This window comes from Perca flavescens, chromosome 2 (assembly GCF_004354835.1).
Source record: "Perca flavescens isolate YP-PL-M2 chromosome 2, PFLA_1.0, whole genome shotgun sequence".
NCBI lineage: Eukaryota > Metazoa > Chordata > Actinopteri > Perciformes > Percidae > Perca > Perca flavescens.
In genome coordinates this window covers 6,487,708-6,509,014 of record NC_041332.1, presented here as the reverse complement: position 1 = coordinate 6,509,014, position 21,307 = coordinate 6,487,708, and the positions used below count along the sequence as shown (strand labels likewise).

Sequence of the window (21,307 nt, the reverse complement as noted above, 5' to 3'; positions counted from 1 at the left end):
AACATATCTGTCCCTCTAAAACAACGTTAGAAGTGACTGAGACTTTCTACGAATAGAAACTGCTAAGTCCCTGATGCCAAGAGGCTTTTGAACCATAGACTCAATGAGTCGATCAACTCTTTACTGACCCTGCCTGCTCGAGTCCTGACTACCTGCTCTGTGTCTGCTGAGTGTGACTGAGTGGAAAGTAAGTCTGAGGCAGGTTCTGCAACTAAACTGTCCAGATCAAAGTCTCTGCCTGTGTGGCTTTGGTCACATTGAGAGCCCTGGATGTGATCCACAGACTGCCCTTCATAGTCCAACTCTGAAGCTTTCTGACTTGACTGGTCCAACAGCCCTTCACTCAATGTCTCCTGACTCTGTGTGTCCTCTGATCCATTCATTATCCATGCACTGGTTCTGCTTGCTGAATCCTCCTCCACTAACGAGTCCAATGAGTCATTTGCACAAAGTCTTTCCTCTGACCCATCAACACACAATTCCTCTTCAGGTGTCCCCACAGGTAGGAAACTGATGTCCAAGAGGAGATTACGGTGCACTACTTTCGTGCTGCCTGTTCCGTCCTCCAGCTTGTATGTATGTGTCTGCAAGTTTCGGTCTTTGACTGTGTACACTGTTGCATTCCATTTGTCAGCCAGCTTCTTCTTTCCTCTCTCTCCTTTGTTTGCCACAAGTACTCTATCTCCTATGTTCAGATGTGTGCCTTTCACCTTCCTGTTGTAGCCCTTTGCCTGTTTATCCTGTTCTCTGACAGCATGTGTTTGAGCAATTCTGACTGCTTCATGAAGATGGGACATTAGTGTTTTCACATAGCTTTTGTAATCAACAACCACTGGATCATGCAACACTTGCTTGAACATCACGTCCACAGGGAGTCTTGGAATGCGACCGAACATAAGCTGGAATGGTGCGTATCCTGTGGTTTCATGTACTGTCGCATTATAAGCAAATGTCAATGTCTGTATCTGTTGAGGCCACTTATGTTTCTCTTTAAGGGAAGGGATCGCAGCATGCTTCCAAGCGTTCGATTGAACCTCTCGGTTCCTCCATTTCCCATGGGGTGATATGCGGTAGTGTGGGATTTGGAGACACCGAAAGCCTGAGCAGTTCTGCTATGAGTTCGCTTTCAAAATTGGCTCCCTGATCAGAGTGGACACGTTCAGGAAACCCATACACACAGAAAACACAGTCCCACAACTTCTTGGCCACCTGTTTTGCAGTTTGATTGGTGCATGGGAAAGCATGAGCCAACTTGGTAAAATGGTCTGTCACCACAAGAACATCCACTGAGTGCTGCTTACTGTCCTCTGCACTCCAAAAGTCAAGGCACACTAGCTCCATAGGAGCGGACGTTCTGATACTTTCAAGTGGGGCTCGAGCAGAGGGATCTGGTGTTTTAGCCAGGATGCACCTTTGACAGCACTTGACATACTCCTTCACGTCAAACTCCATCTTAGGCCAAAAAGAACCGCTGCCGTGCTAGATGCAGGGTCCTTGCCTGCCCTTGATGTCCAGCAGCATCATGAATGCCTTGCAATGCTTTTTCTTTGAGGCTCTCAGGTAGAACATACTGGTGTCTCTTTTGTTTGCTGATGTGGTCCCTAGTAACCCGGTAGAGGACACCATTTTGAACTTTCAATCTCTCCCACTGTTTGATGAGCACCATCACTTTTTAAGTCACATTTGGCTCTTTCACGCCTGGAGGGGCGCCTTCCGCGTATGACAAATGGCATGATAACCGAGATGGAGGGGTCTAGTTCCTGGCTGCGCTGGAGGTCCGCTAATGTGAACATAGGGAGGGTGTCTTGCCCTGGCGGTGACAGATCCTGAACAGACTGAATTAACTCCACAGCTCTTGTCTCAGCAGCAACTTCCCAATGGTCGTGAACCCCCATGAGAGCTTTAACAGCCCCAACATCACAGTGACACTTGAAGGAGTCAGATTGCAGCTTCATTCCCTTATAGGTTGATTTCTTCACCTGTTGACACTGAACCTTTAACCTGAAGGTGTCTTGAATGCCATCATGACTCACACCCTCAGCCTCAGCAAGAAGGTTAGTGTACTGTTCTGTGATGACTCTGTGACTGATCGTTTTTTCGCAAAGGGGTCGCGGCTGAGTGCGTCTGCGACCACATTCTTGGTGCCAGGTATGTGTCTCAGGTCGAACGTGTAAGGGGCGGTTTGGACACCCAGCGCTGCTCACAAGCATCGAGCTTAGGTTTCGTCATGATGTAGGTAAGAGGGTTGTTATCAGTCCATACTGTGAAAGAGTGACCTCTTAGCCAATGGCTGAATTTCTCACACACACCCATTTCAGGGCCAGAAATTCTAACCTATGAGCTGGATATTTCCTTTGAGAACTGCTCAGGGTTTTACTGGCAAAAGCGATAGGGCGTGCTTTGGTTTCACCAGCTGGTATTTGTGATAACACAGCTCCTAACCCATCTAGAGATGCATCGATGGACAGAAGGAGAGGCTGAGAAAAATCTGGGTGTGAGAGAACAACACAGTTCAAAAGACTATCCTTCAGGTTACTGAGAGCCACGTCACATTCATTTGTCCAATCAGAGGGTCTGAGCTTCCTAAATGAGCCAGTGTTGGAACTTGTTCTGACTTTTCCACGTTTCTTTTGTCCAGCAGTGAGAGCAAACAATGACTTGGCTATCGAAGAACAGTTAGGAATGAAATGTTGGTAATAGAACACCATTCCCAGAAAGGATTTTATCCTCTTTACTGATGGTGTACAGCCATCATCCTCCATCAGGTCCTCTTTCGACATTTTAAATATGACCTCAATTTTTGCTGGGTCCACAGCCACTCCATTGCCATCTATAATGTGACCAAGAAACTTGACTGAAGATCTCAACAAGTGGCATTTTTTAGGGCTCAGTTTAAGGTTGTGAAGCCTGAGCCGCTGGAAAACAACCTCAAGTCTCTCCAAAGCCTCTTCTTCAGTTGCAGCAAAGACTAGCAAATCATCAAGGTAACACAATAGACTGCTGAAGTTCAGATCACCAAATATGCTGAGCATCATTCTCATGAATGAAGCAGGACTGTTGCACAGACCCCTGTGGCATCCTGTTGTACTCATACAGTCCCACTGGGGTCGTGAAACGCTGTGTACTTCTTGTCATCCTCTGCCATCGGTATATTGTAGAAGCCAGAGGTCAAGTCCATGGTGCTGAAGTAGGTGTTTCCACCCAGGGCTGCTAGACAGTCTGATTGGTGTGGTAATGGGTGCGCATCCTTGAAAGTCCTCGCATTCAGCCACCTGAAGTCGGTGCAGAGCCTCAAATTGCCATCCTTTTTCCACACCAAAACGAGGGAGAAGCATATTCACTCACTGATTTCCTTATTATCTCCTGTTCTTCCATTTCAGACAGAACCTGTCGCAATTTCTGATAATGGGCTGGTGGTACCCGCCGATAGGGAAGGCGGAAAGGTCTTTCATCAGTGAGTCGAATCGATGTACAAAGCCTTTAAGCCTCGCCACAGTCCAGTGTATGTTTGGAGAAAATGTCATTGTACCTTTCAAGCAGATCAACCAGCTTCTGTCTGCCCACTTGACCAGCATGGCACTGATCAACATCGATATCATTGAGCCCAACCTGTTGCAGTCGCTGTTTTAAGTCTGTGGATCTGGCAGTGTCAGGCTTTGTCTTTGGCTTGTCTCTTTCAGGTTGGCTGGTGCCCTGGAAAACCTCAAAATCTTCCACAGCTACACAAGGAGACACATCTGCCAGTTTACTGTTTCTTTTCAATGTGATGGGTTTGTTTGACATGTTGGTGACTTTCATAGGAACCCATCTATCGCCCCATAAAGGTGTGATAACGCGCCCCACCATGATATTACGAGGCATGGATCTGGACGTGGTGGGCTCAACTACCACTGTGCTGCCTGGTGACATGGGAACATTACTCGGCAATTTTCCCCAGACTAGATGTTCTTGTCTCGCCAGCAGGGTGACAGACTGCTGGAGCTTAACAGTGCCAATTCTGTCTGGAAGATCCTTGCCTCTCCACCTGGATGAATTTGCCATGAGGTCGAGAAACTGTTCACACTCAGGAAGAAGATTGCCACTGGACACAAGGCGCCAATAGTCACTGGTTATTTTGAGCTGGTGCATCAGAAATCTGATGACATTTGTGCCGATGATCAGGTCGTCGCGTTGCCCAGGCACCACAAGGACAGGCACGATGCAACGCTCTCCGTACAGTTCCATCTCCACTTCATACATGCACTTGGGTCGGCTCAGTGACCCGCCACAGCCTACCAACACCACCTCCTGAGTCAATGGAATGGGTTCTGGGAGCTCATTTAACATCTTTTGCTCTGCTTGCTCACTTAGCGTGCAGGCCATGGAACCAGAGTCAAGCATCCCCTGGACCTGGAAAACATTGTTTATGGTGACAGAGGTGTAAAAGAGTTCATCATAGGATCCCACTCTCTGTGTGTTTTGCACTATTACGTTAGCACCAGTGGGAGCTGCTGCACATGCTCTTATGTAATGTTGCTCAATATCACTGATGAGGGTCTTTTCCTTTGTGCCCACACATTCCCTCTCTAAATGCGGGCCAACTAGTTTAAGGTCTGGGGGCTTTGGGGAGAGGAGGTGCTGATCTGACCTTGGCCAGGCTGCCGCCTAGGACAGTTTCTCTTTATGTGATTTGGCTCGAAACATGCCAGACATAGACGTTTCTGCCTGCAGTGTGCGAGTGGAGTGCTGCGATGACTGGCAGACCCTGCAAGACTTATGCTGTATCTGATCAGAGAAGGCAGGTTTTTGTGCAAAATGGTTGTTCTGTGATAGTGCACGATCAAAAAGGCTTACTAACACTTTCAGACAATCATCATTGCATGTAGGTCTGGTCACAGTGATGTCCTTCTGCACAGGTGACTCGTCAAGTGTAGGAGCCTGAGTGTGTACTGCTATTGGTCTGAGGCGTTTTGATTTGGAGAGCCCTTCTTTCATTTCAATTTGGTAGCGATCAATATGCTCTTGAACCTCACTGGCTGCCCATTTATCTGGTGCTTTAAACTTGAAAACAGCGGCAAGTGTGGGATCTGGGCAGTGTTTAACAAACATCATAGCTACTTCCTGACAAGGATCTTCCATGCGCCGTCCCCAACCTTTTCAAGCCCTCCTCTGCCGCATCAACCGCCTTGTTCAGCCTAACCCAGTACTCTACAGGGGACTCTCCTGTCACTGGGGCTGTGCTGTAGAAGTCAGCCATAGGCATACAAGAATATGTCACTTCACTGAAATGTTGTCGGAGGATGTCATATATGACTTTTGGTTTTTCTTGAGGCTTCATGGATGGGCTGCTTCTCAAAGTTATCCTCACAATGTCTTTAGCCTTGCCCATTAATTTAGACATTATCTCAGAATGCTGTTCTTTCAGAGGTATGCCACGTTTCCGAAGATACACTTCCATTAAATCTTCCCACTCACAGACTGTGTTCTTGTCAGACCCATCTCCTCTGAAGACGGGAGGCTCTTTCACATCTGACTGGAGGGCGAGCTTTGCACCGGTCAAGTTGAGGTAAGTGGAGTCACTGAATGGCTGGTCTGCACTGCTCTGAGCTTGCGCACCACTAACATTGCTCCCTTTACATTCACCTTTTAACTGATCTCTTATAGTCTGTCCTACCTGCTGAGCGATATGTGTTATCAAACTATTTAAATCTGGATCATTAGTGGCTGGGAAATATGAAAGCGTATCACCCTGACTATGGCTAGCTGCCTGACCAAGTATGAGGGTGGAACTAAAAGCTGGTGAGTCTACATTACTTGCACCTCGCAACGGAGTACAGGGCAACCCACTGATCGCTCTCCCCCTCCCAAGAGCAAAACTAAAACGGTCACCTGTTACACTGTCCTCAGCCATTTCCCCAGTAACATTTGTCATTTTATCTGTACACTTAGATACACAATACAATATGTTGAAACGACAACTTTTACTCTTAAGACAGCAAAAGCAGAATGAACAGTTTCAAAACCCCTTTTTCCTCTTTTCTTTTTTTCTTCCAATGCTATAAATAACTTGTAACATGAATGAGTGTCAAGTAGCAACCTCTGGTGACCAAACTGGTGTTGATCCACGACTCCAGACGCAGCGGCGAAACAGCCTGAAGCAGTGTGGATCCGGGTCACGGCACCACTGTAGCCGGTCTGGCCTGACACTCCCTCAATTTCAGTATGCGTAGTAATGGACGACAGACATCTTCTGCTTTGCCAGTTGAACGGGGGTTTTATTTTGCATACCTGTGTACAACACACAATTAAATCAGTACAGCAGCTCTGGGTTCCTACACGCACATAGCACACCTCTCCTCACCATAGCGTACCGCTACTGACAAACACGTGCAGTGTTCTTATTAAAATAATGTAACAAAATACATTTCAATGTGATCGTATAGTCAAAATGTCATTATAAAATCAAAACCATTTCCCCACATACCAACGGCAATTTTTATATTTCATTAATAAATGTAGAATTTAAACATGAACAAACAAAAACTATATGTATAAATATAACATTTTCATCACAAAAAAAACAAGGGGAGTACCCACATACCTGTGTACAACACACAATTAAATCAGTACAGCAGCTCTGGGTTCCTACACGCACATAGCACACCTTTAAATGAGAGGGAGAAAAGAACCAGCGCATAAGAATCCACACGTGTGCTCTTCATTAAGCTAGCCTGAGAGAAGTGAGCTAGCATCTCACACAAAAAGTGCCGTACACAATAAAACTGTATGTACACATTCAAACAAATATCACCATGACAATGAACAAAGCTAGTGACAGTTAAAGTATGGTAAGAACTTCTACTTAGCGGTTTTAACATGTTTTAAGTCACTTTGAACCAGAGCGCTCAGATTGTCTTACCTCTCCTCACCATAGCGTACCGCTACTGAGGAGAATACAGGAAGTGACATCACTAACAGGCAACTGGTCACACCGCCAGAATAAAATTAACAAAATAAAAGCTCCCCAAAATAAATACACACAAAACCAGATTTATATGAAAATAAATAACAAAATATCAACAAACATGGATTTTTGGTGAAATATAACAGTTAGAACACATCGGTTACATACACACACCTTTTCCCCTCTCTGTAGGGGAACTCCGGCATTTTGGCGCATGAGTGTAGAAATGTGTGTTCATGTGACTTGCTGTTCAGTCTGAAGGCTGCTCAATTGGTTGTCAAACTCCTGTCACGCCTCCCGTGAATCGAGTCCACATGTATAAGGCGAGGCGCAGCTCTGAGCTTACACACATCTCCAACGAGCAACGAGGCGCGGCGTAATGGTTCATTTCCAAGATGATGACAGTCAGGCTTAGATGCATTTCGACAGGTGTCATGAAAACTTTTATCTTTTTACTTTTAACTAGTTTGCTGTTTGCTGAAACTACCCTGGGTAAGTTTGCCTAGTTTAATTCATATATGAGTCTGCTTGTTATTGGCAATAATGTTAACCCTAATTATTGGTAACGTTGAGTTTAGGTTTACACATTTTTATAACTAATTAACGCTTTTTATTAGACTTATGAAGATGTAAAATATGACAGCTCATTGATGAACAGTAAGACAAATACGTTGTGTGAAGACAATCTGTGATGATTTTGGTGTAACTGACCTGAACTACAACAGACTCGTTACCGATGTATAAGATGAGATATAGAACTTAATTTGTGTTTAAATGTTTGTGCATTGTAGGAAATAGTGCAAATATGTAGGCTAGAGTAAGCTACAAATTGTAGTATAATAATGCTGGCTTGATGTGATGAGCACCATAAGCGTCACACACCATTGAAGCTCGATCGTCTGGTAACGCCCATAGGCGCGGGAAGTAGGGGTGCTGGGGTAGCTGCAGCATCCCCTGTTGGTGGCAGTACCCCTTGTTGGCAAACTGCGATCAAGCCCGTATTACCCCGTATTAACGGTAACTAGCGAAGTTGTTGTGGAAAAATACAGAGATGAGGCCGGTCATCAGCATTACAGAACAAGGTAATGGCCCCTCAGGTACCATCATCTCTGGAGACCCTGCACTACGGGGACCGATTACAGAGACCGTCCGGGAGGAAGTTATACCCAGAGGGATATTAGCCTTTCAGCATCGGCGGCTAAATGTCCAGCATCTCGGAGGGAGAACGAGGCTGGCGGCAGAAAGACCCGCTCTCTCACTAACGAGGCACTGACCCGACACCTTCACAACGGTGAACCGGTACCACGGGAGTGGATTCTAGATCACTGTCCACCGGAGACATTTGTCGCGTTGCCTGTAAAGTTCTACCAACACACAGCAGCGCATGTGTAGTAGGGTTTAGCGAGCTGCTGAGGGAGCTGGACTTTGAGGATTTGATCTGCGACTTTGCAAAGAAAAAGACAAGAAATTAGAACTTCTATAGCCAAGAGCTATTATGCTATCTGTAAATTAAGTAGGTTAATATAATCTGTTGTGACCGTGTGACCAGATAATGTACATATTTTGTTTAGTTTATTGAGATGCCATCATATCAGACGTATTGCATCATAATTTTGTGATGCTGCTATAGGCCTGTATGAGACAGTTGTCGAGTGCAGTAGTCTATATGTTGGCTTTTGCAGTTTGTGAAGTAGCAGCTGACTAAGTGACTGTTATTTTACAACCTGCACTCAGCTGTGTTGTGTGATGGCATTGTTGTATCTTCAGTCAATCACGTTTTAGAATTACTGTTGTGCTTTCTGCTTGGGTGATTTTTAGTGAATACTATATCGCCATAGTCTTGAGCCATACAACGCTTTGGTATGATTTAATTAATTGTAACATTGTCTTGTGATGTGTGAGTCAGATGGCAGTACTTGGTTTATTGAACTGGAAAGGCAGACTTGATGCCTGCTCAGCTGGACTAGTCATTCATCTTTTTTTTTATTATTTTTTATTCGATAGTGACAGTGGATAGACAGGAAAGGGGGATAGAGAGAGAGAGGGAATGACACGCAGCAAAGGGCCGCAGGTCGGATTTAAACCCGGGCCGCTGCAAAGGAATCTTTTGACCAGTAGTGATTGGCATGTGATTTAGTGCCCATTTAGTTCGCACCGTATGTAGCCTACTTCATGGAGGGAGGAGGGGGGGGGGCAAGTAGAGTCGTTGTTCCCCCAGGTTTATTATGGACGCGCTCTGCTGCGGACACGCTGCAGCAGATGTGTTGCGTTTGAGCTCCGTGTATTTCTGCTGTAGCCAGCTAGTTCCACCTCCGATGTAGAGCAGGGTAAAGCAACTTCCCTAAACTGTCTCATTCAGAGACCAGAGACCCAAACGGGGCTCTGAGTCTGTCAGGAGGTCTGAGATCTACCGTATCAGCAGAGCAATCACATAATGCACATCAGCAGACTATGGTAGATTATTTTCTGAAATATAGTGATTTTATTGTTCTAATAGCCTATTATCACTTTATTTTTCTCAAAATATCACGACTCCTCCAAACCTCAGAGAACACAGATGGGATGAGTTATATTTTGAATGTGCACAAAGTTTTGAACATGAGCAGAAATCTTGCTCAAACACATCTGAAATATTACAGTCCAGGGCTTTATTAATTCATTAAAATTAATTAATTTATCACTGAGGTGAATAATTGTCATATGTACATTTAAGGAGGTTTCTTTCTCAACAAAGGAGGAGGGAGGAGTAAATGATGCCTACAGGCTACATGTGTGCTGACTCCGATATAATTAGAAAAGTCGATCTAAAGGAGAATAAATAGTTGAAAGTAATACAGAATGCTTGAGAGCCTTATTGTAATATATTCCATTATGTTTTATATTTGGATTGTATATGTTTCCCTTTACATAAAGATATTTCCAGCATAAATTGATCCAGAAAAAGGTAGAAATAGGAGCATACAAATTCACCAGAATGCAGGAAATGAAATGTTTAATGCTCAACATTTGCTGCTCATAGACTAATTTTATTTATTTATTTATTTTTTAAAACAGACCCCCACAAAGATGAAATCATAATTCAAATCCTGACTACTGCATTTCTAAGTTTTGTATTTGCTTAGTAATAAGTATTTATTAAAACACTGCATTATTATATACCTGCTGGGCATGTAATAACTTTTCTATTGAGTCTACATTTGAGTGATTTCTGCCTGTATCTCTGTTTCAGAACCACACACACTTAAACCTTTAACATCTTGTCTGCTTTCTGATGGTGGCCACAGCAAACTTTTAAAGACCAGCCCAGATATACAGTCCTTCAGTCACCAAAACATGATGTAAAAGCTGGAGCTGAACATTAATTTGAGATGGGGACTAACATCATCACACATGAATAATATTTAGCTCATTGAAGCCCACAAGAGTCTCAGCTTTCCAGTTATGTATTGTGTTATTAAGTGGGATTTGTTTTAGAAATCTTAATTATTGACTTTTTATTACATTTGTTATTCAAGATAAAATATGATTTCAAAATATGCAAATGAGGCATTATGTAATGCTAACCCTTGGTACATTTAAGATAAATCTACAGACACAAATATATAAAGTGTAATAAAAACATGGCACAATGGTTTCTTTCCACCAGTCTGAGAGGAGAGAATAGTTACAGCACTGAATTAAAAAAAACTCAACTCTTGTGTTTTTCTCCCCAGGAGGGTTTCTCCTCTCTGACCTGAATCAGACAGTTGAGGCTGAAGAAGGTCATGATGTCATTCTTCAGGGTCGTCTGGACCCCCCCGTCGACTTGTCTTCCTACACCTTCGACGTGGCGAGACTCGACCTCGGTATCTATGGTGATGTCTACTCCTATCGACGGGGAGAGGACCACCTGGATGACCAGATGGACCGATACAGAGACAGAACAACTCTCAACCATGAAGACCTGATCAGAGGCATCGTGACTCTGAAGATCTCCTCAGTAACTCTGTCTGATAGTGGTCCATACAAAGTCTACGTCCCAGACCTGACAGACAGTTTCATCGTTAACATCATCGTTGGTAAGCATGCTGAGTTAAATAGTTTGATTCAGATTCTAAAGAGCTGTCTGAATTCAGGATATCCCAATAAAGGACCTGATTTAAGACCTTAAAGCCTCTAAACATCCACACAGGTGTTTGTTTAGTGTGTCTGGCTGATCAGACCTCTGCTCAGCTTTAATGTGAACTTATTAGGTAATTGTTCCTAACTCAACAAAGCTAGTAGGAGGCTCTGAAAGATTGAAGTCCATCAGTCTCTAAACACTCAGGAAGTCCTTGGAAGAGGTCCAATCAGCCAAATGAACTGAGAACTCCTGTGTGGGTGTTTTAGAGCCTTTAATACTGGATATCTTCTCGTGCCAAAAGATGCTCAGTATAGATTGTAAAAATAAATGTAAGCAGAAGATGTGCACTGTTGATTAAACCGTCCAGTTTAGATAATGGACACAGGCAGAGTAAAGCACACAGCCAGCTTTTTAAAGATAATCTTTTTAGGCCTTTATTTGACAGGACAGCTGAAGACATGAAAGGGTAGAGAGGTGGGAGGGGGGACGGGGGGGTGACATGCAGCAAAGGGCCGCACTTCAGAGTTGAACCCTGGCCCACTGCGTTGAGGACTAATCCTCTATATAGGGGCACCTGCTCTACCAACTGAGCTATCCTGGCACCCCACACAGCCAGCTTTGACTACTAGAACACATTTTGGTGGTTTTTTCAAGTCCTGAGAACTGTATTTATTGTTTTTTAATTATTTTATTTATTTTACACAGTACCTAAAGGCCAATTGAGCGAGATGAAGAGAAATGCTCAAGCCTCAACTAGACCTCCGGCTACCAGTCCTGGTAAATGTCTGATCAGTTGTCTAGAAGTCTGTACCTACTCGGAATTATAAATTTCAACGCTGCGCTAGAGCTGCACGGTACATCGTTGTAGCATCAACCACATGCTAAAACGTATGGTTGAATATGATAAAACATATTATTGATTGTTTTAAGCATGCCTATACAGCTATGTGCATATACTGTCTGTCAAGCTCTGAATCACTGATTCCTGTGTGCCGATGCATTTGGTGAATAAAGTGATTCTGAAACAGTATAAAATGACTATCAAAAGAAAATGAATTGTGGTTTAAAAAACTCTCCTGCTTACCGGACAAGTGAGTCATGCACCTGTATTAAAACGGAAAACTTTACGAGTTATTTCATTAAAGAAAAATGGTTTTAACTCATTTTATATTTTGAGGAAGTAGGGTACGACAGCATTCAAAAACCTCAATGGAAGCTTTTGAATGTAAAAAAAAATAAATAAAAGGCATTTGATACAGGCCTATAGTTGTCTAGAAAACTGAAGTGTCTTTGATTAACTTTATTTAGAAGATAATCTGATTGTAGAAGTTACAGTATAGATGAATTTACCTTTCTTCTAAACTCAACATTTCCTCTGATTTTCTTCCAGAAGGTGAAAATGAGAAGGCTGCCCGTGCTCATATCGTTCCCATTGTTCTCCTAATTCTTGTCGCTGTCATCGGTGTTATCATAGTTCTGGTGAAAGGTGGAATAATGCGTAAGTTACAGCTTAATTATTAACATTTAAAGTCCTAGTATGTGGTTGTTTGTTGTCAGCAGGTTGTTGTTGCTGATTGGAAACCTGAGCTGAGATCAGAGCTTACAGACTTTTACTGTTACTGAAATATTCTTTAGATATGTATTTGTTCTCTTCCTACCATCAGTACACACCAACTTAAAGTGTTACAACCTGCTTTCCATGTCTTCATAGAGAACTACATGAGGCAGTTCAGAGAAAGGAGGAATCATCAAGCACAGACCACACAGGAAACCACCAGCAAGTAGTGTAGTGATACCCCGGACTTCTTAATGTGGGTGTAAACCTAAAGTGGAATCAGTATGTGAGGGCGGGTCACAGTCAGTCAAACACGGGAGTGCCAAAAGGATGTTTGATCACCATTGTTATTTTATATACTAATGATTGTGTCAGCCACAGGACTGAGGTTGACCACATTCCCCCTCACCCCAGCCTGCCCGGGAACCCAGTAAAAAGTGATGCTGTAGGAAGCCCAAATCTAAAAATCCCACACTAAAGATCTCATTTACAATGTCAGGACGAGCTTTAGATTTAGAACCGATAATGACGCACATTTAACCAATCATCAAACTTCCACCTACCAATGAAACGAGTTCTAGCCAATCAGATGCAAAGTAGGGCGGGTCTTTGCCGAAATGTGATGTGTGGTGCCGGTGTGGTCTCCGTGGCAATATGAAAGCTGCCCCCAAAAATTATAAATCAAGTTTCCTTTTTTTATTTATTTATTTTATTTAAAGAACTATACAAAACTTTTGCAACTTTCACTGTCTTCTGCAACTTCATTGCAACAAACATGCAAAAGACAACGCAACTTTTATCGCAATTTTTTACAAAAGCTCCCGTGAAATCAGGCATTTTGGGCCTAACGATCTTAAAAAAAGGCCGCAAAATCCTGGAAGGAACTGCCCTTTTTTCATGTTATGGTGCGCATTCACCAGTGTGTTGTTGTTGTTGTGGTGTGCGTAGGCCACTCCTGATTTTGTCAGTCATCTCATCTCTTATATGCTGTGTCTCTATTTGGGCTCATTGCATAATGGGAATTATCTGGGGATATTTGAGCATATTGCATATTTCATTTTTTTTTTCTGTTTATTTGAAAGGCACTCACGTTTGACAACCAAATGTTTAACATACTGTTGTAAATGAGAACCACACCAATTTTTTTTTCAGAGAAATGTACTTGCTCCACACTGGTTGTATGATGTTCAGTTTAGACTTTGTACAATAAAACTGTAACAATAGCTTTAGTGATACCTGTCATTTCTTTGAGATGTGGTCAGGACACACAAACACTGGATGTTAATCACATCGCGAATTAAAACCAGATTACAAGTTGGCCAGCAGCTGACAATGCAAGTTTCAGTTGTGCGAATGCAAACCCCAACTTGAGCATGAAATGTAAAAAAAAAAAAAAAAAAAAAAAAAGAAGTTCTATAGAGAAATTCAGACGTTTCTGAAACCTTCAGAGAAAATAGCAGAAGTGCTATTTCACACAGCAAATGCCATATATGTAATGATGTGTTGAAGGCTATTGTTTAAGTCATTAAAGTGAGATTCAAACATCAGAAGTAACGACTTCTGAAGTGCAACATAGCAAAAGTCAAACTAAACTCATGTTAAAATGCATCAGGATGCATCACCTCTGCTAAAACAATGTAAATGTTGAGCTTTCTCAACACATAATAGGTAACACTTGAACAATATCTCAACAGTGTCTTTAAACTGATGATTCTAACTTGTGTAACCTTTCACTCCAGCAGCTTGGACATTCACCAGCATCCACCGGGTTAGGACGTTTAGAGCTTACATGAACACCATAATGGCTTTTTGTGCTTACAACAGCAATTTAGTTAATAAATACACAAGCTCTGACCTTTTCAGTTTAAAAGCTTAAGACCTGTATAAATGCAGCACCGTTTTAAGCCATTTGAGTGACTTTTTCACACAAAAAAGGAAATCATAAGTTGATGTAAACACAACATAAAATTCAAGATGGTTTGAGAACTAACTCTGACATTCTCAGAAAACATTATACAGAGAGGTCAAAAGCATAAACATACTGCATATATGATATAGACAATATGGCTGTAGAAGGTCATCTTTGGCATATCACACAGATGTGCGAATACAGCATTGAGCTAATTCTCCAGCAATCTTCCCCAGAACATGTTAATGTGATGTTGAGAGAGTTTGGGCTGCTGGGAAGTAAGAAAGCATTTCCTGTCAAAGATGCAGGGGATGGATGCGTCTGATGGTGCACATGAGAAGTGGAGGATCCTGAGAACAGAACAGGGAGCCTGTGAGAATAGCATTTATTGAAGCATGCTCAGAAGAGCCCAGTGATCTCCTCTGTGACCGGGTCCAGATCAAAGGTAAAGGTACTTTATTGTCACATACACATTGATGTAGCGAAATTCTTCCTCTGATATTCTCTGACCTCTGATATATAGAGCAATTGTAAGTCGCATAAGCTAAATGACATGTAATGTAAAGTACAACGGACTCCAAGCTCAGTTAAAAAAAGAAAACCCACTGATCCACTACACACCGTGTGCCGCCCACTCCTTAAATCTTGTGGGTGTTAATACAATGGAAGACTGCTGTGCAGATGTCATCTCTTTTTTTGAACTTCTCTGTATACATTTTGCAGTGCTTCAACCCATGGCTGGAATATAGTTTTCAAAAACAGCGACTATGACATTAGCCACACGTTAAAATCTCTCTGCGGTACCAGGTGGAGCTGTAGAGCAGACGCAACACAAGCTCTATGCAGAAATTACAGAGCAATTAGAGATTCATTGGCCAAAATAGCCTCGGACTGTGATGAAAAGAACCAAACCAAACACAAGGCCTCTGCGCCGGTTGCTGAACTTGATACACTTGAGAGTGCAATGATGACCATTTTGTGGGACAGAATATTGGGAAGATTTAAAGCATCCAGTGACAAACGTCAAACAAGTGACATAGATTTAACAACTGCTGTGCAGCTTTTACAGTCACTGCTCTCCTATGCTGCCACGTTACGAGACCAGTTTGCAGATCTGGAAGAATCAGCACGATCTGTCAGCGCTACACAGGACTATCTGTACGACATTTCACGTAGGAGAAAAAGAAAGAGATTTGCTGACAAGAGTGACGACGATGAGTCTTTACTAATGGCAGTCTGAGATTCAAAGTTGAAACATACTAAGTAATTATCGACAAACTCACTTCTTGCCTATCAAAACGGATCGGTGCTTACACAGATGTGTGTGAGTGTGATGAGTTCCACTTATTGGACAGACCTGGATGCATCCCTATAGCAGACAAACTCATACAGTTCACTCACTTTGTGTTGAGTGACACTTCCCCTGCTCAGTTGTTCTTCTGTTCTGGAGACGAATGGCCTTAAGACAACATTTCCGAATGTATATGCTGCACTCAAAATGTTCTTAACACTGCCTGTCTCTAATTGTGAGGGTGAGAGGTCATTTTCTGTTCTAAAACAAGTAAAAAAAAATGTGTTAAGGACCACAATGTCACAGACAAGACTTTCTGCACTTTCTTTGCTGGCCGTAGAACATGAAGTTGTTGAAGGTTTGGATTTTGATGATATTGTGCACCAGTTTGCATATTTTATAGTCTAGAAGGAAGGCCACTGAGTAATCTGCTATAAGAAATTACTTTACTTACTACAATGATTTTCCATTACAGCCTGTTGTCGATGTTGACACCCAACTATCTGTGGTGTAGTCTAATGTATTGTAGACATATCAAAGTGGGCATATCAAAGTTATTCTGAGCGTCAAAGACTTCATTTCCTGCATTATGTGGTGGGAATACCTTTATTTAGCCTATGAGAAGGAAAACACATGACATTCAAAAGATATCAAAAACATAATGGAATATAAAGCAGTAAGGCGGCTTTCACATCAGGGACCTGAGCCTGGATCCCAAAAGTTGACCCCAAAGCAACGAGGACAAAAAAAAAATAGGCTACTTATACTTGCCTTAAATGTGCGGTGAAGGAGGATACTGGCGTTAGTGTAGGCGGAGCATTGGGGCCCGGTCACTACCATAGACTGTATGTCTATGGTCGCTACGCACACACTACGCACTGCGCCCAGCAAGGTTTGGGTCGATGAAATATGAGAAAAGTCTCTCTGCATGTTCTGCAGTGTTAGTTCAGTTATGCTGTCACATTACTCAACCCCGTATTCGTGAATACAAATATCTGGAGTAAAAGGTATGTCACAAAAATATGTTGTTGCATATGATAGCACATTTTGAAGTGGGTATATGGAAATCCCTGAGATTTCTTAGTGGGTATACTGTATACCTGCGTATCACTACACCACTGCCAAAACCATGTCCACATCTCCACCCAGAATGCAAAGGGGCTGCGGAGCCGTTCCCTTCCTCCTGAAGTCAATCACCATCTCTCTGGTCTTATCCACGTTCAGCAGCAGGTGATTCTTACCAGATCACTCCACAAAGTTGTCCACCAGCCCTCTGTACTCCTCCTCCTGTCCATCCCTTATACACCCACCCAACAACTGCAGAGTCATCAGAGAACTTCTGTAGGTGGCATGACTCTGAGTTGTACTGGAAGTTCGTTAGGTCGGGGGTGTGTGTGTGCTCTTTACCTAATCCTGCTCCTGTGAGACTCAAAACATCGTTCTGTTCTTACGGAAATGCTTTGAGTTGCCACGACCGCGTACAAGGCAGACGTGAAAATGATTGTAGATAACAACAAGGTAAACGTCAGGTTTCACAGTGAGTCATTAGATAAAAAAACCTATGCTGTTGTGTCATTTGATCAGGAAGTCACTGCTGCTGTAGTGTGGTCGTGCAATTAATTTGTATTATTTTTGCAAACAAAACACACGTAGTTTAAGCTACTTTATACAGAGTGAGCAGCAGCTTCTTGTGGAAGTATGATGACGTGAAACACATTATTTGTATAAAAAGAAAAGAAACACGGCCGCTGTACTGAAACAGCGAGAGAAAGCGAGGCAGACGATCACGGACCGACTGAATGTGTAATTGTAGCCTAAACATCTACATTAACTGCCCACCGCTCTGAACTGAAACCCTCATAATCAGACCATTCAAGGATTAGGCTACTAATCATTTTCACAAATTAACAGTTGTACTCTTTGCCTTAAAAGTGAGCAGAAGATAATGTTACTCAGGAAATTTACCATGAAGGTCAATTTTCTACAATGCTAGAATATGATGCGTAAATATCTCTTTCACTCTATTCCTCTCTCTCTCTCATGGGCTAAAATATAAATGTTATAAGTCATATTAACTTCCACTGCTCACTTTTAATGCAAAGTGTACAACTGTTCATTTTTGCAAATGACAGTGACTCGTTGAATGGTTTCATTTAAGAGAAGTAGTTCATAAATGTATATTTTTAGATATATCATTCAGTCCGTCCGCTATTATCTGCCACGCTTTTTCCCCGCGTTTTTTTATTTTTAATTTTTTATAGAGGACGAGTTTCCTTCTTTACATATTATATGCCTTGCTCCCTCGTATTTATGGACTTACACCATGGTCTGGGTGAATACTCGATTCTGATTGGCTGCAGGCTGTCCATTAAAAAGTGATATAGGACACCTCCTAAAGGAGTTCCGGTGAAACTGACTGTTTACTGTTCTAAATGAACGCGCTACATTAAATCAAAAAGGAAATGTGGATTTATTATTTCCAACTCGTCCTCTGAACACCACAGGTTGGCGCTAAAACACACAGGCTGGAAGAAGTAAGTTCTACTATAAGTTATATACTATATTATACTGGCCCTCTGGACGGACTTTGTTTCACAGAGAATAACGTTATCTCTCTCGTCCCGTTCACTGTTCAGCTCGCTGCTTCCGGCTGCGCCGCTGCAGCCGACAGTAACGTTACACATCGCGGATCAAATTCTTCGTAAAAGTCGTTATATTTACATTATATTTATATATTACGTTTTGGAGATAATGACATGGCTGCATAGCTAGCTTGTCTTGTTGTTCAACATTTGTCAAATTATTTTTACTGATTGCCAACTGTACACAATGTTATTGACTTTGGATCTTGCTAGCATAGCGTTAGCTTTCTGGCTCGTAGCTAAACTGAAGGGTTCTATCAGTTGAGCGGACTATATAAATATCTCCGGTTGCTAAGGGAGGCAAGTCGTATCTAAGGTCCTTCCTAATTCCTGGTGGAGAGAACAACGTTTGCATTGCATAAGAACCTGATGGATGGGAATGATTGTCCCAGGTATTAGTCAAACCGGCAGGCGTAACCAGGGAAACGGAGTTATTGTTTGGATAAACTTTAGATTTCGATTGTGAAAGTAATTAAAATATGAACTAATGTTTTAAAAATGTGTTATTCGGCAAATGACCATGGTATAAGCGGGTTAATGCCCTTCGAGGTGTCCATTGTCAGGTATTAATGAACGACGGCGAGGCGCGTCGGACGGTTGCTTTACATAGAAAATAAAATAAAGACACTCTAAAATCTAGAAACTATAAAGATAATTAAGTGATAAATTCCATGCACACTGTGAACATGAATGGAACAGAGTATATTCATCAGTTATTTCCCCCAGCAAAATATAAGGTCAAAAACCATTAAGGTGTCCTGTCCTTGTTGTTACATGAATGTACAGTAGCCTACATCACTAGATAGTTACTGGTCCAGTGAACTAAGTCTATAATTTGGGAGGATTGTACAATTAGGATATGTTCTTAAAATTGTACAATCCTCCCAAATTATAGTCCCAGTTTACTGGACAACACAAATTGTGTGCTAAGAATGCCAAATACATTGTACATGGAAGCAGAACAAACATGATCCTTATTGTTAAATAACTTAAAAAAAATTAATCAACTAAAATAAATGAAAGTGCATTGGTCAACTATAGAAATGTACAGCATTGTATGTGTTGCCCATAGTAACAGACTTCATTTAAAACACATTTGAAATATTATCAGCCTTTTCTAATTATCTCAACAACTGCCATAATATATTCATCAAACTTCTAACAACAATATGTGAACAGCAGTCTTCATACAGCAGTATAGCAGTAACAATGACTGTCACATGAATAATTATTTAAAAAAAATAATGGTCACAACTTTAAATAATATCAGTACTTAAATGAACAGCAATATGTACCTGTTGTATTTTAATCCAGGCTGATATAGGGTAATAGGGTAAAACCACTGCTGGGTGATCAGAAAAGGCTCCATCCAGGATTAATGAATAAATCCTGGCTGGTAGCCTGGTCAGGAGCAGGCTAGCTGTTAGCCTGGCTGGTAGCCTGGTCAGGAGCAGGCTAGCTGCACAGAATAAATCTCCATGGTGATTTATGTGCCTCCGCTTTTGTGAAACCGAGTCAAGGCTTATAATTCATCCAGGATAACAGGGAAATCCCTTATCTTGGTTTGGTTCGAACTAACCTTTAGAGAACCAAAAACTAACGTTCCCCAAAGTTCCCCAAACGCTCTGTGTAAGTGGGGAATGACTGTTAAGTACTCAGCATCAGTTCTATACGCCCGTAGGCTATTTCATGGCAGTTGTTGTGACTCATGATCAAAGCAGCAACTATAGTGCCAGGTGGGGCGGGTTTTACCGCCAAACTGCTCTTGTGATCAGTCAATGTCACAGTCACGTAAGTCTCTTAAGTCTGTCAGCTTTGTTTTTAGCAATTATATTTTGGTTTATTTTGTTAGCATACCTTTTAGGAAATATTCTTATTATGTTGAATAAATTAGATAGTAGAATGAATGAATTTCTACCCATTTTTATTCTATTTTGCTGTTTTTACAGTTTCTTTGATCTGCATTTCTTTTTTCAGACTTTGTTATAACAAGCGTGACCATAGCCTACTGATGGCCAGTACATCCTGGCTGGCTCATCAAGCGACACTGATGCTGCTCTTAATGTCCTGGAGGGAGAGCATGCTTTGCAATGGACTTGCAGGTTGGTAATTATTAAATATTAATTTTACGTCCCAAGCAACTCCACTTGTTGATCCTCATAGACTAGCCTGTTATTTAAAAAAAAGGCAAACCGGAATACGTGAAAACCAGACACAATAAAATAAAATGCATTTAATGTGTGCGCTTATAACCAATCCCGTCCTTTTTTCCACTTGCCAAAAAGTGACCACAGCTTGTTCTACCTCATCACTGAAAGGACGTGTAGGCCTCAAAATGACTTGAATTCCTTCATAGGACTCATATCTGACACATATGAGATTGAACTTTATTTGTGTTTAAATGTTGTGCATTGTAAGAAATTTTAATGCATTGAAAAAAAGACACTAAGGGGGTCTGAAAAGTAGGGCTTTGACTTTTGCCCAAAAATCATATTCGAAGTTGGTTTGTTTATTAATATTAATATTTGAATATTATATTGGTATCAAACTGACGTTTTTTGTTTAAATTAAAAGTCCGACCCTTAAACACAAGCACTGTGTGTCTTTCTCTTGACTTTCTCATGAAAGTCGGCATAATTTGTTGAGCTGCTATGTTTATTTGATCTCCTTAAGCTGCAGTGTTTAAGAATAACACAGTGGCAGAGATAAAGAAAAAAGAAAAAAAAGAAAAGTCAACTAAACTGTGAAGCAGTGAGAAGAGTCCACAGGTGAGTTCTGCTGTAGGGAGGAAACATGTTTGCACGCTTTTCAGCACACTGGAGTATTTCTCTTCTTCTCTGCACAGCACACAGAGGAGAACTTGTA

At 41.9% G+C, this 21,307-nt stretch overlaps 2 protein-coding genes and 1 long non-coding RNA gene across 4 annotated transcripts in view; 2 read left to right on the top strand and 1 right to left on the bottom strand.

Moving 5' to 3' along the window:
* Positions 1-5,910: 5,910 nt before the first annotated feature.
* Positions 5,911-7,101, bottom strand: LOC114548818 (uncharacterized). The gene is made up of 3 exons (XR_003691422.1): positions 6,899-7,101; positions 6,581-6,643; positions 5,911-6,267 (listed from the first exon to the last, which is right to left on the bottom strand). It is a non-coding gene; the product is annotated as an uncharacterized LOC114548818 (long non-coding RNA).
* A 252-nt stretch (positions 7,102-7,353) lies between these two features.
* Positions 7,354-13,342, top strand: LOC114548647 (butyrophilin subfamily 2 member A1-like). Its single transcript, XM_028568657.1, has 5 exons — positions 7,354-7,435; positions 10,657-11,001; positions 11,751-11,822; positions 12,436-12,543; positions 12,757-13,342. The coding sequence occupies exons 1-5, from the start codon at positions 7,378-7,380 to the stop codon at positions 12,828-12,830; spliced, it is 657 nt and encodes a 218-aa protein (XP_028424458.1). The 5' UTR covers positions 7,354-7,377; the 3' UTR covers positions 12,831-13,342.
* A 4,887-nt stretch (positions 13,343-18,229) lies between these two features.
* LOC114548583 (myelin-oligodendrocyte glycoprotein-like) overlaps positions 18,230-21,307 on the top strand; it is a 7,498-nt gene continuing 4,420 nt past the window's right edge. Inside the window, exons 1-2 of one of the 2 annotated variants that reach the window (XM_028568580.1) lie at positions 18,230-18,334; positions 20,420-20,544. In XM_028568580.1, coding sequence (XP_028424381.1) covers positions 20,454-20,544 — 91 coding nt within the window. In that variant the 5' untranslated portion in view covers positions 18,230-18,334; positions 20,420-20,453. Of the gene's footprint in view, positions 18,335-18,768; positions 18,835-20,419; positions 20,545-21,307 lie in introns of those variants that run through there. The other variant, XM_028568572.1, reaches the window with a different exon arrangement.

Bases quoted from the DNA above. Each gene is read 5' to 3' on its own strand.
- LOC114548647 (XM_028568657.1), top strand. From the start codon at position 7,378: ATGAAAACTTTTATCTTTTTACTTTTAACTAGTTTGCTGTTTGCTGAA. The intron at 7,436-10,656 runs GTAAGTTTGCCT...TTTTCTCCCCAG, and splicing joins GTTTGCTGAAACTACCCTGG to GAGGGTTTCTCCTCTCTGAC. The intron at 11,002-11,750 runs GTAAGCATGCTG...TATTTTACACAG, and splicing joins CATCGTTAACATCATCGTTG to TACCTAAAGGCCAATTGAGC.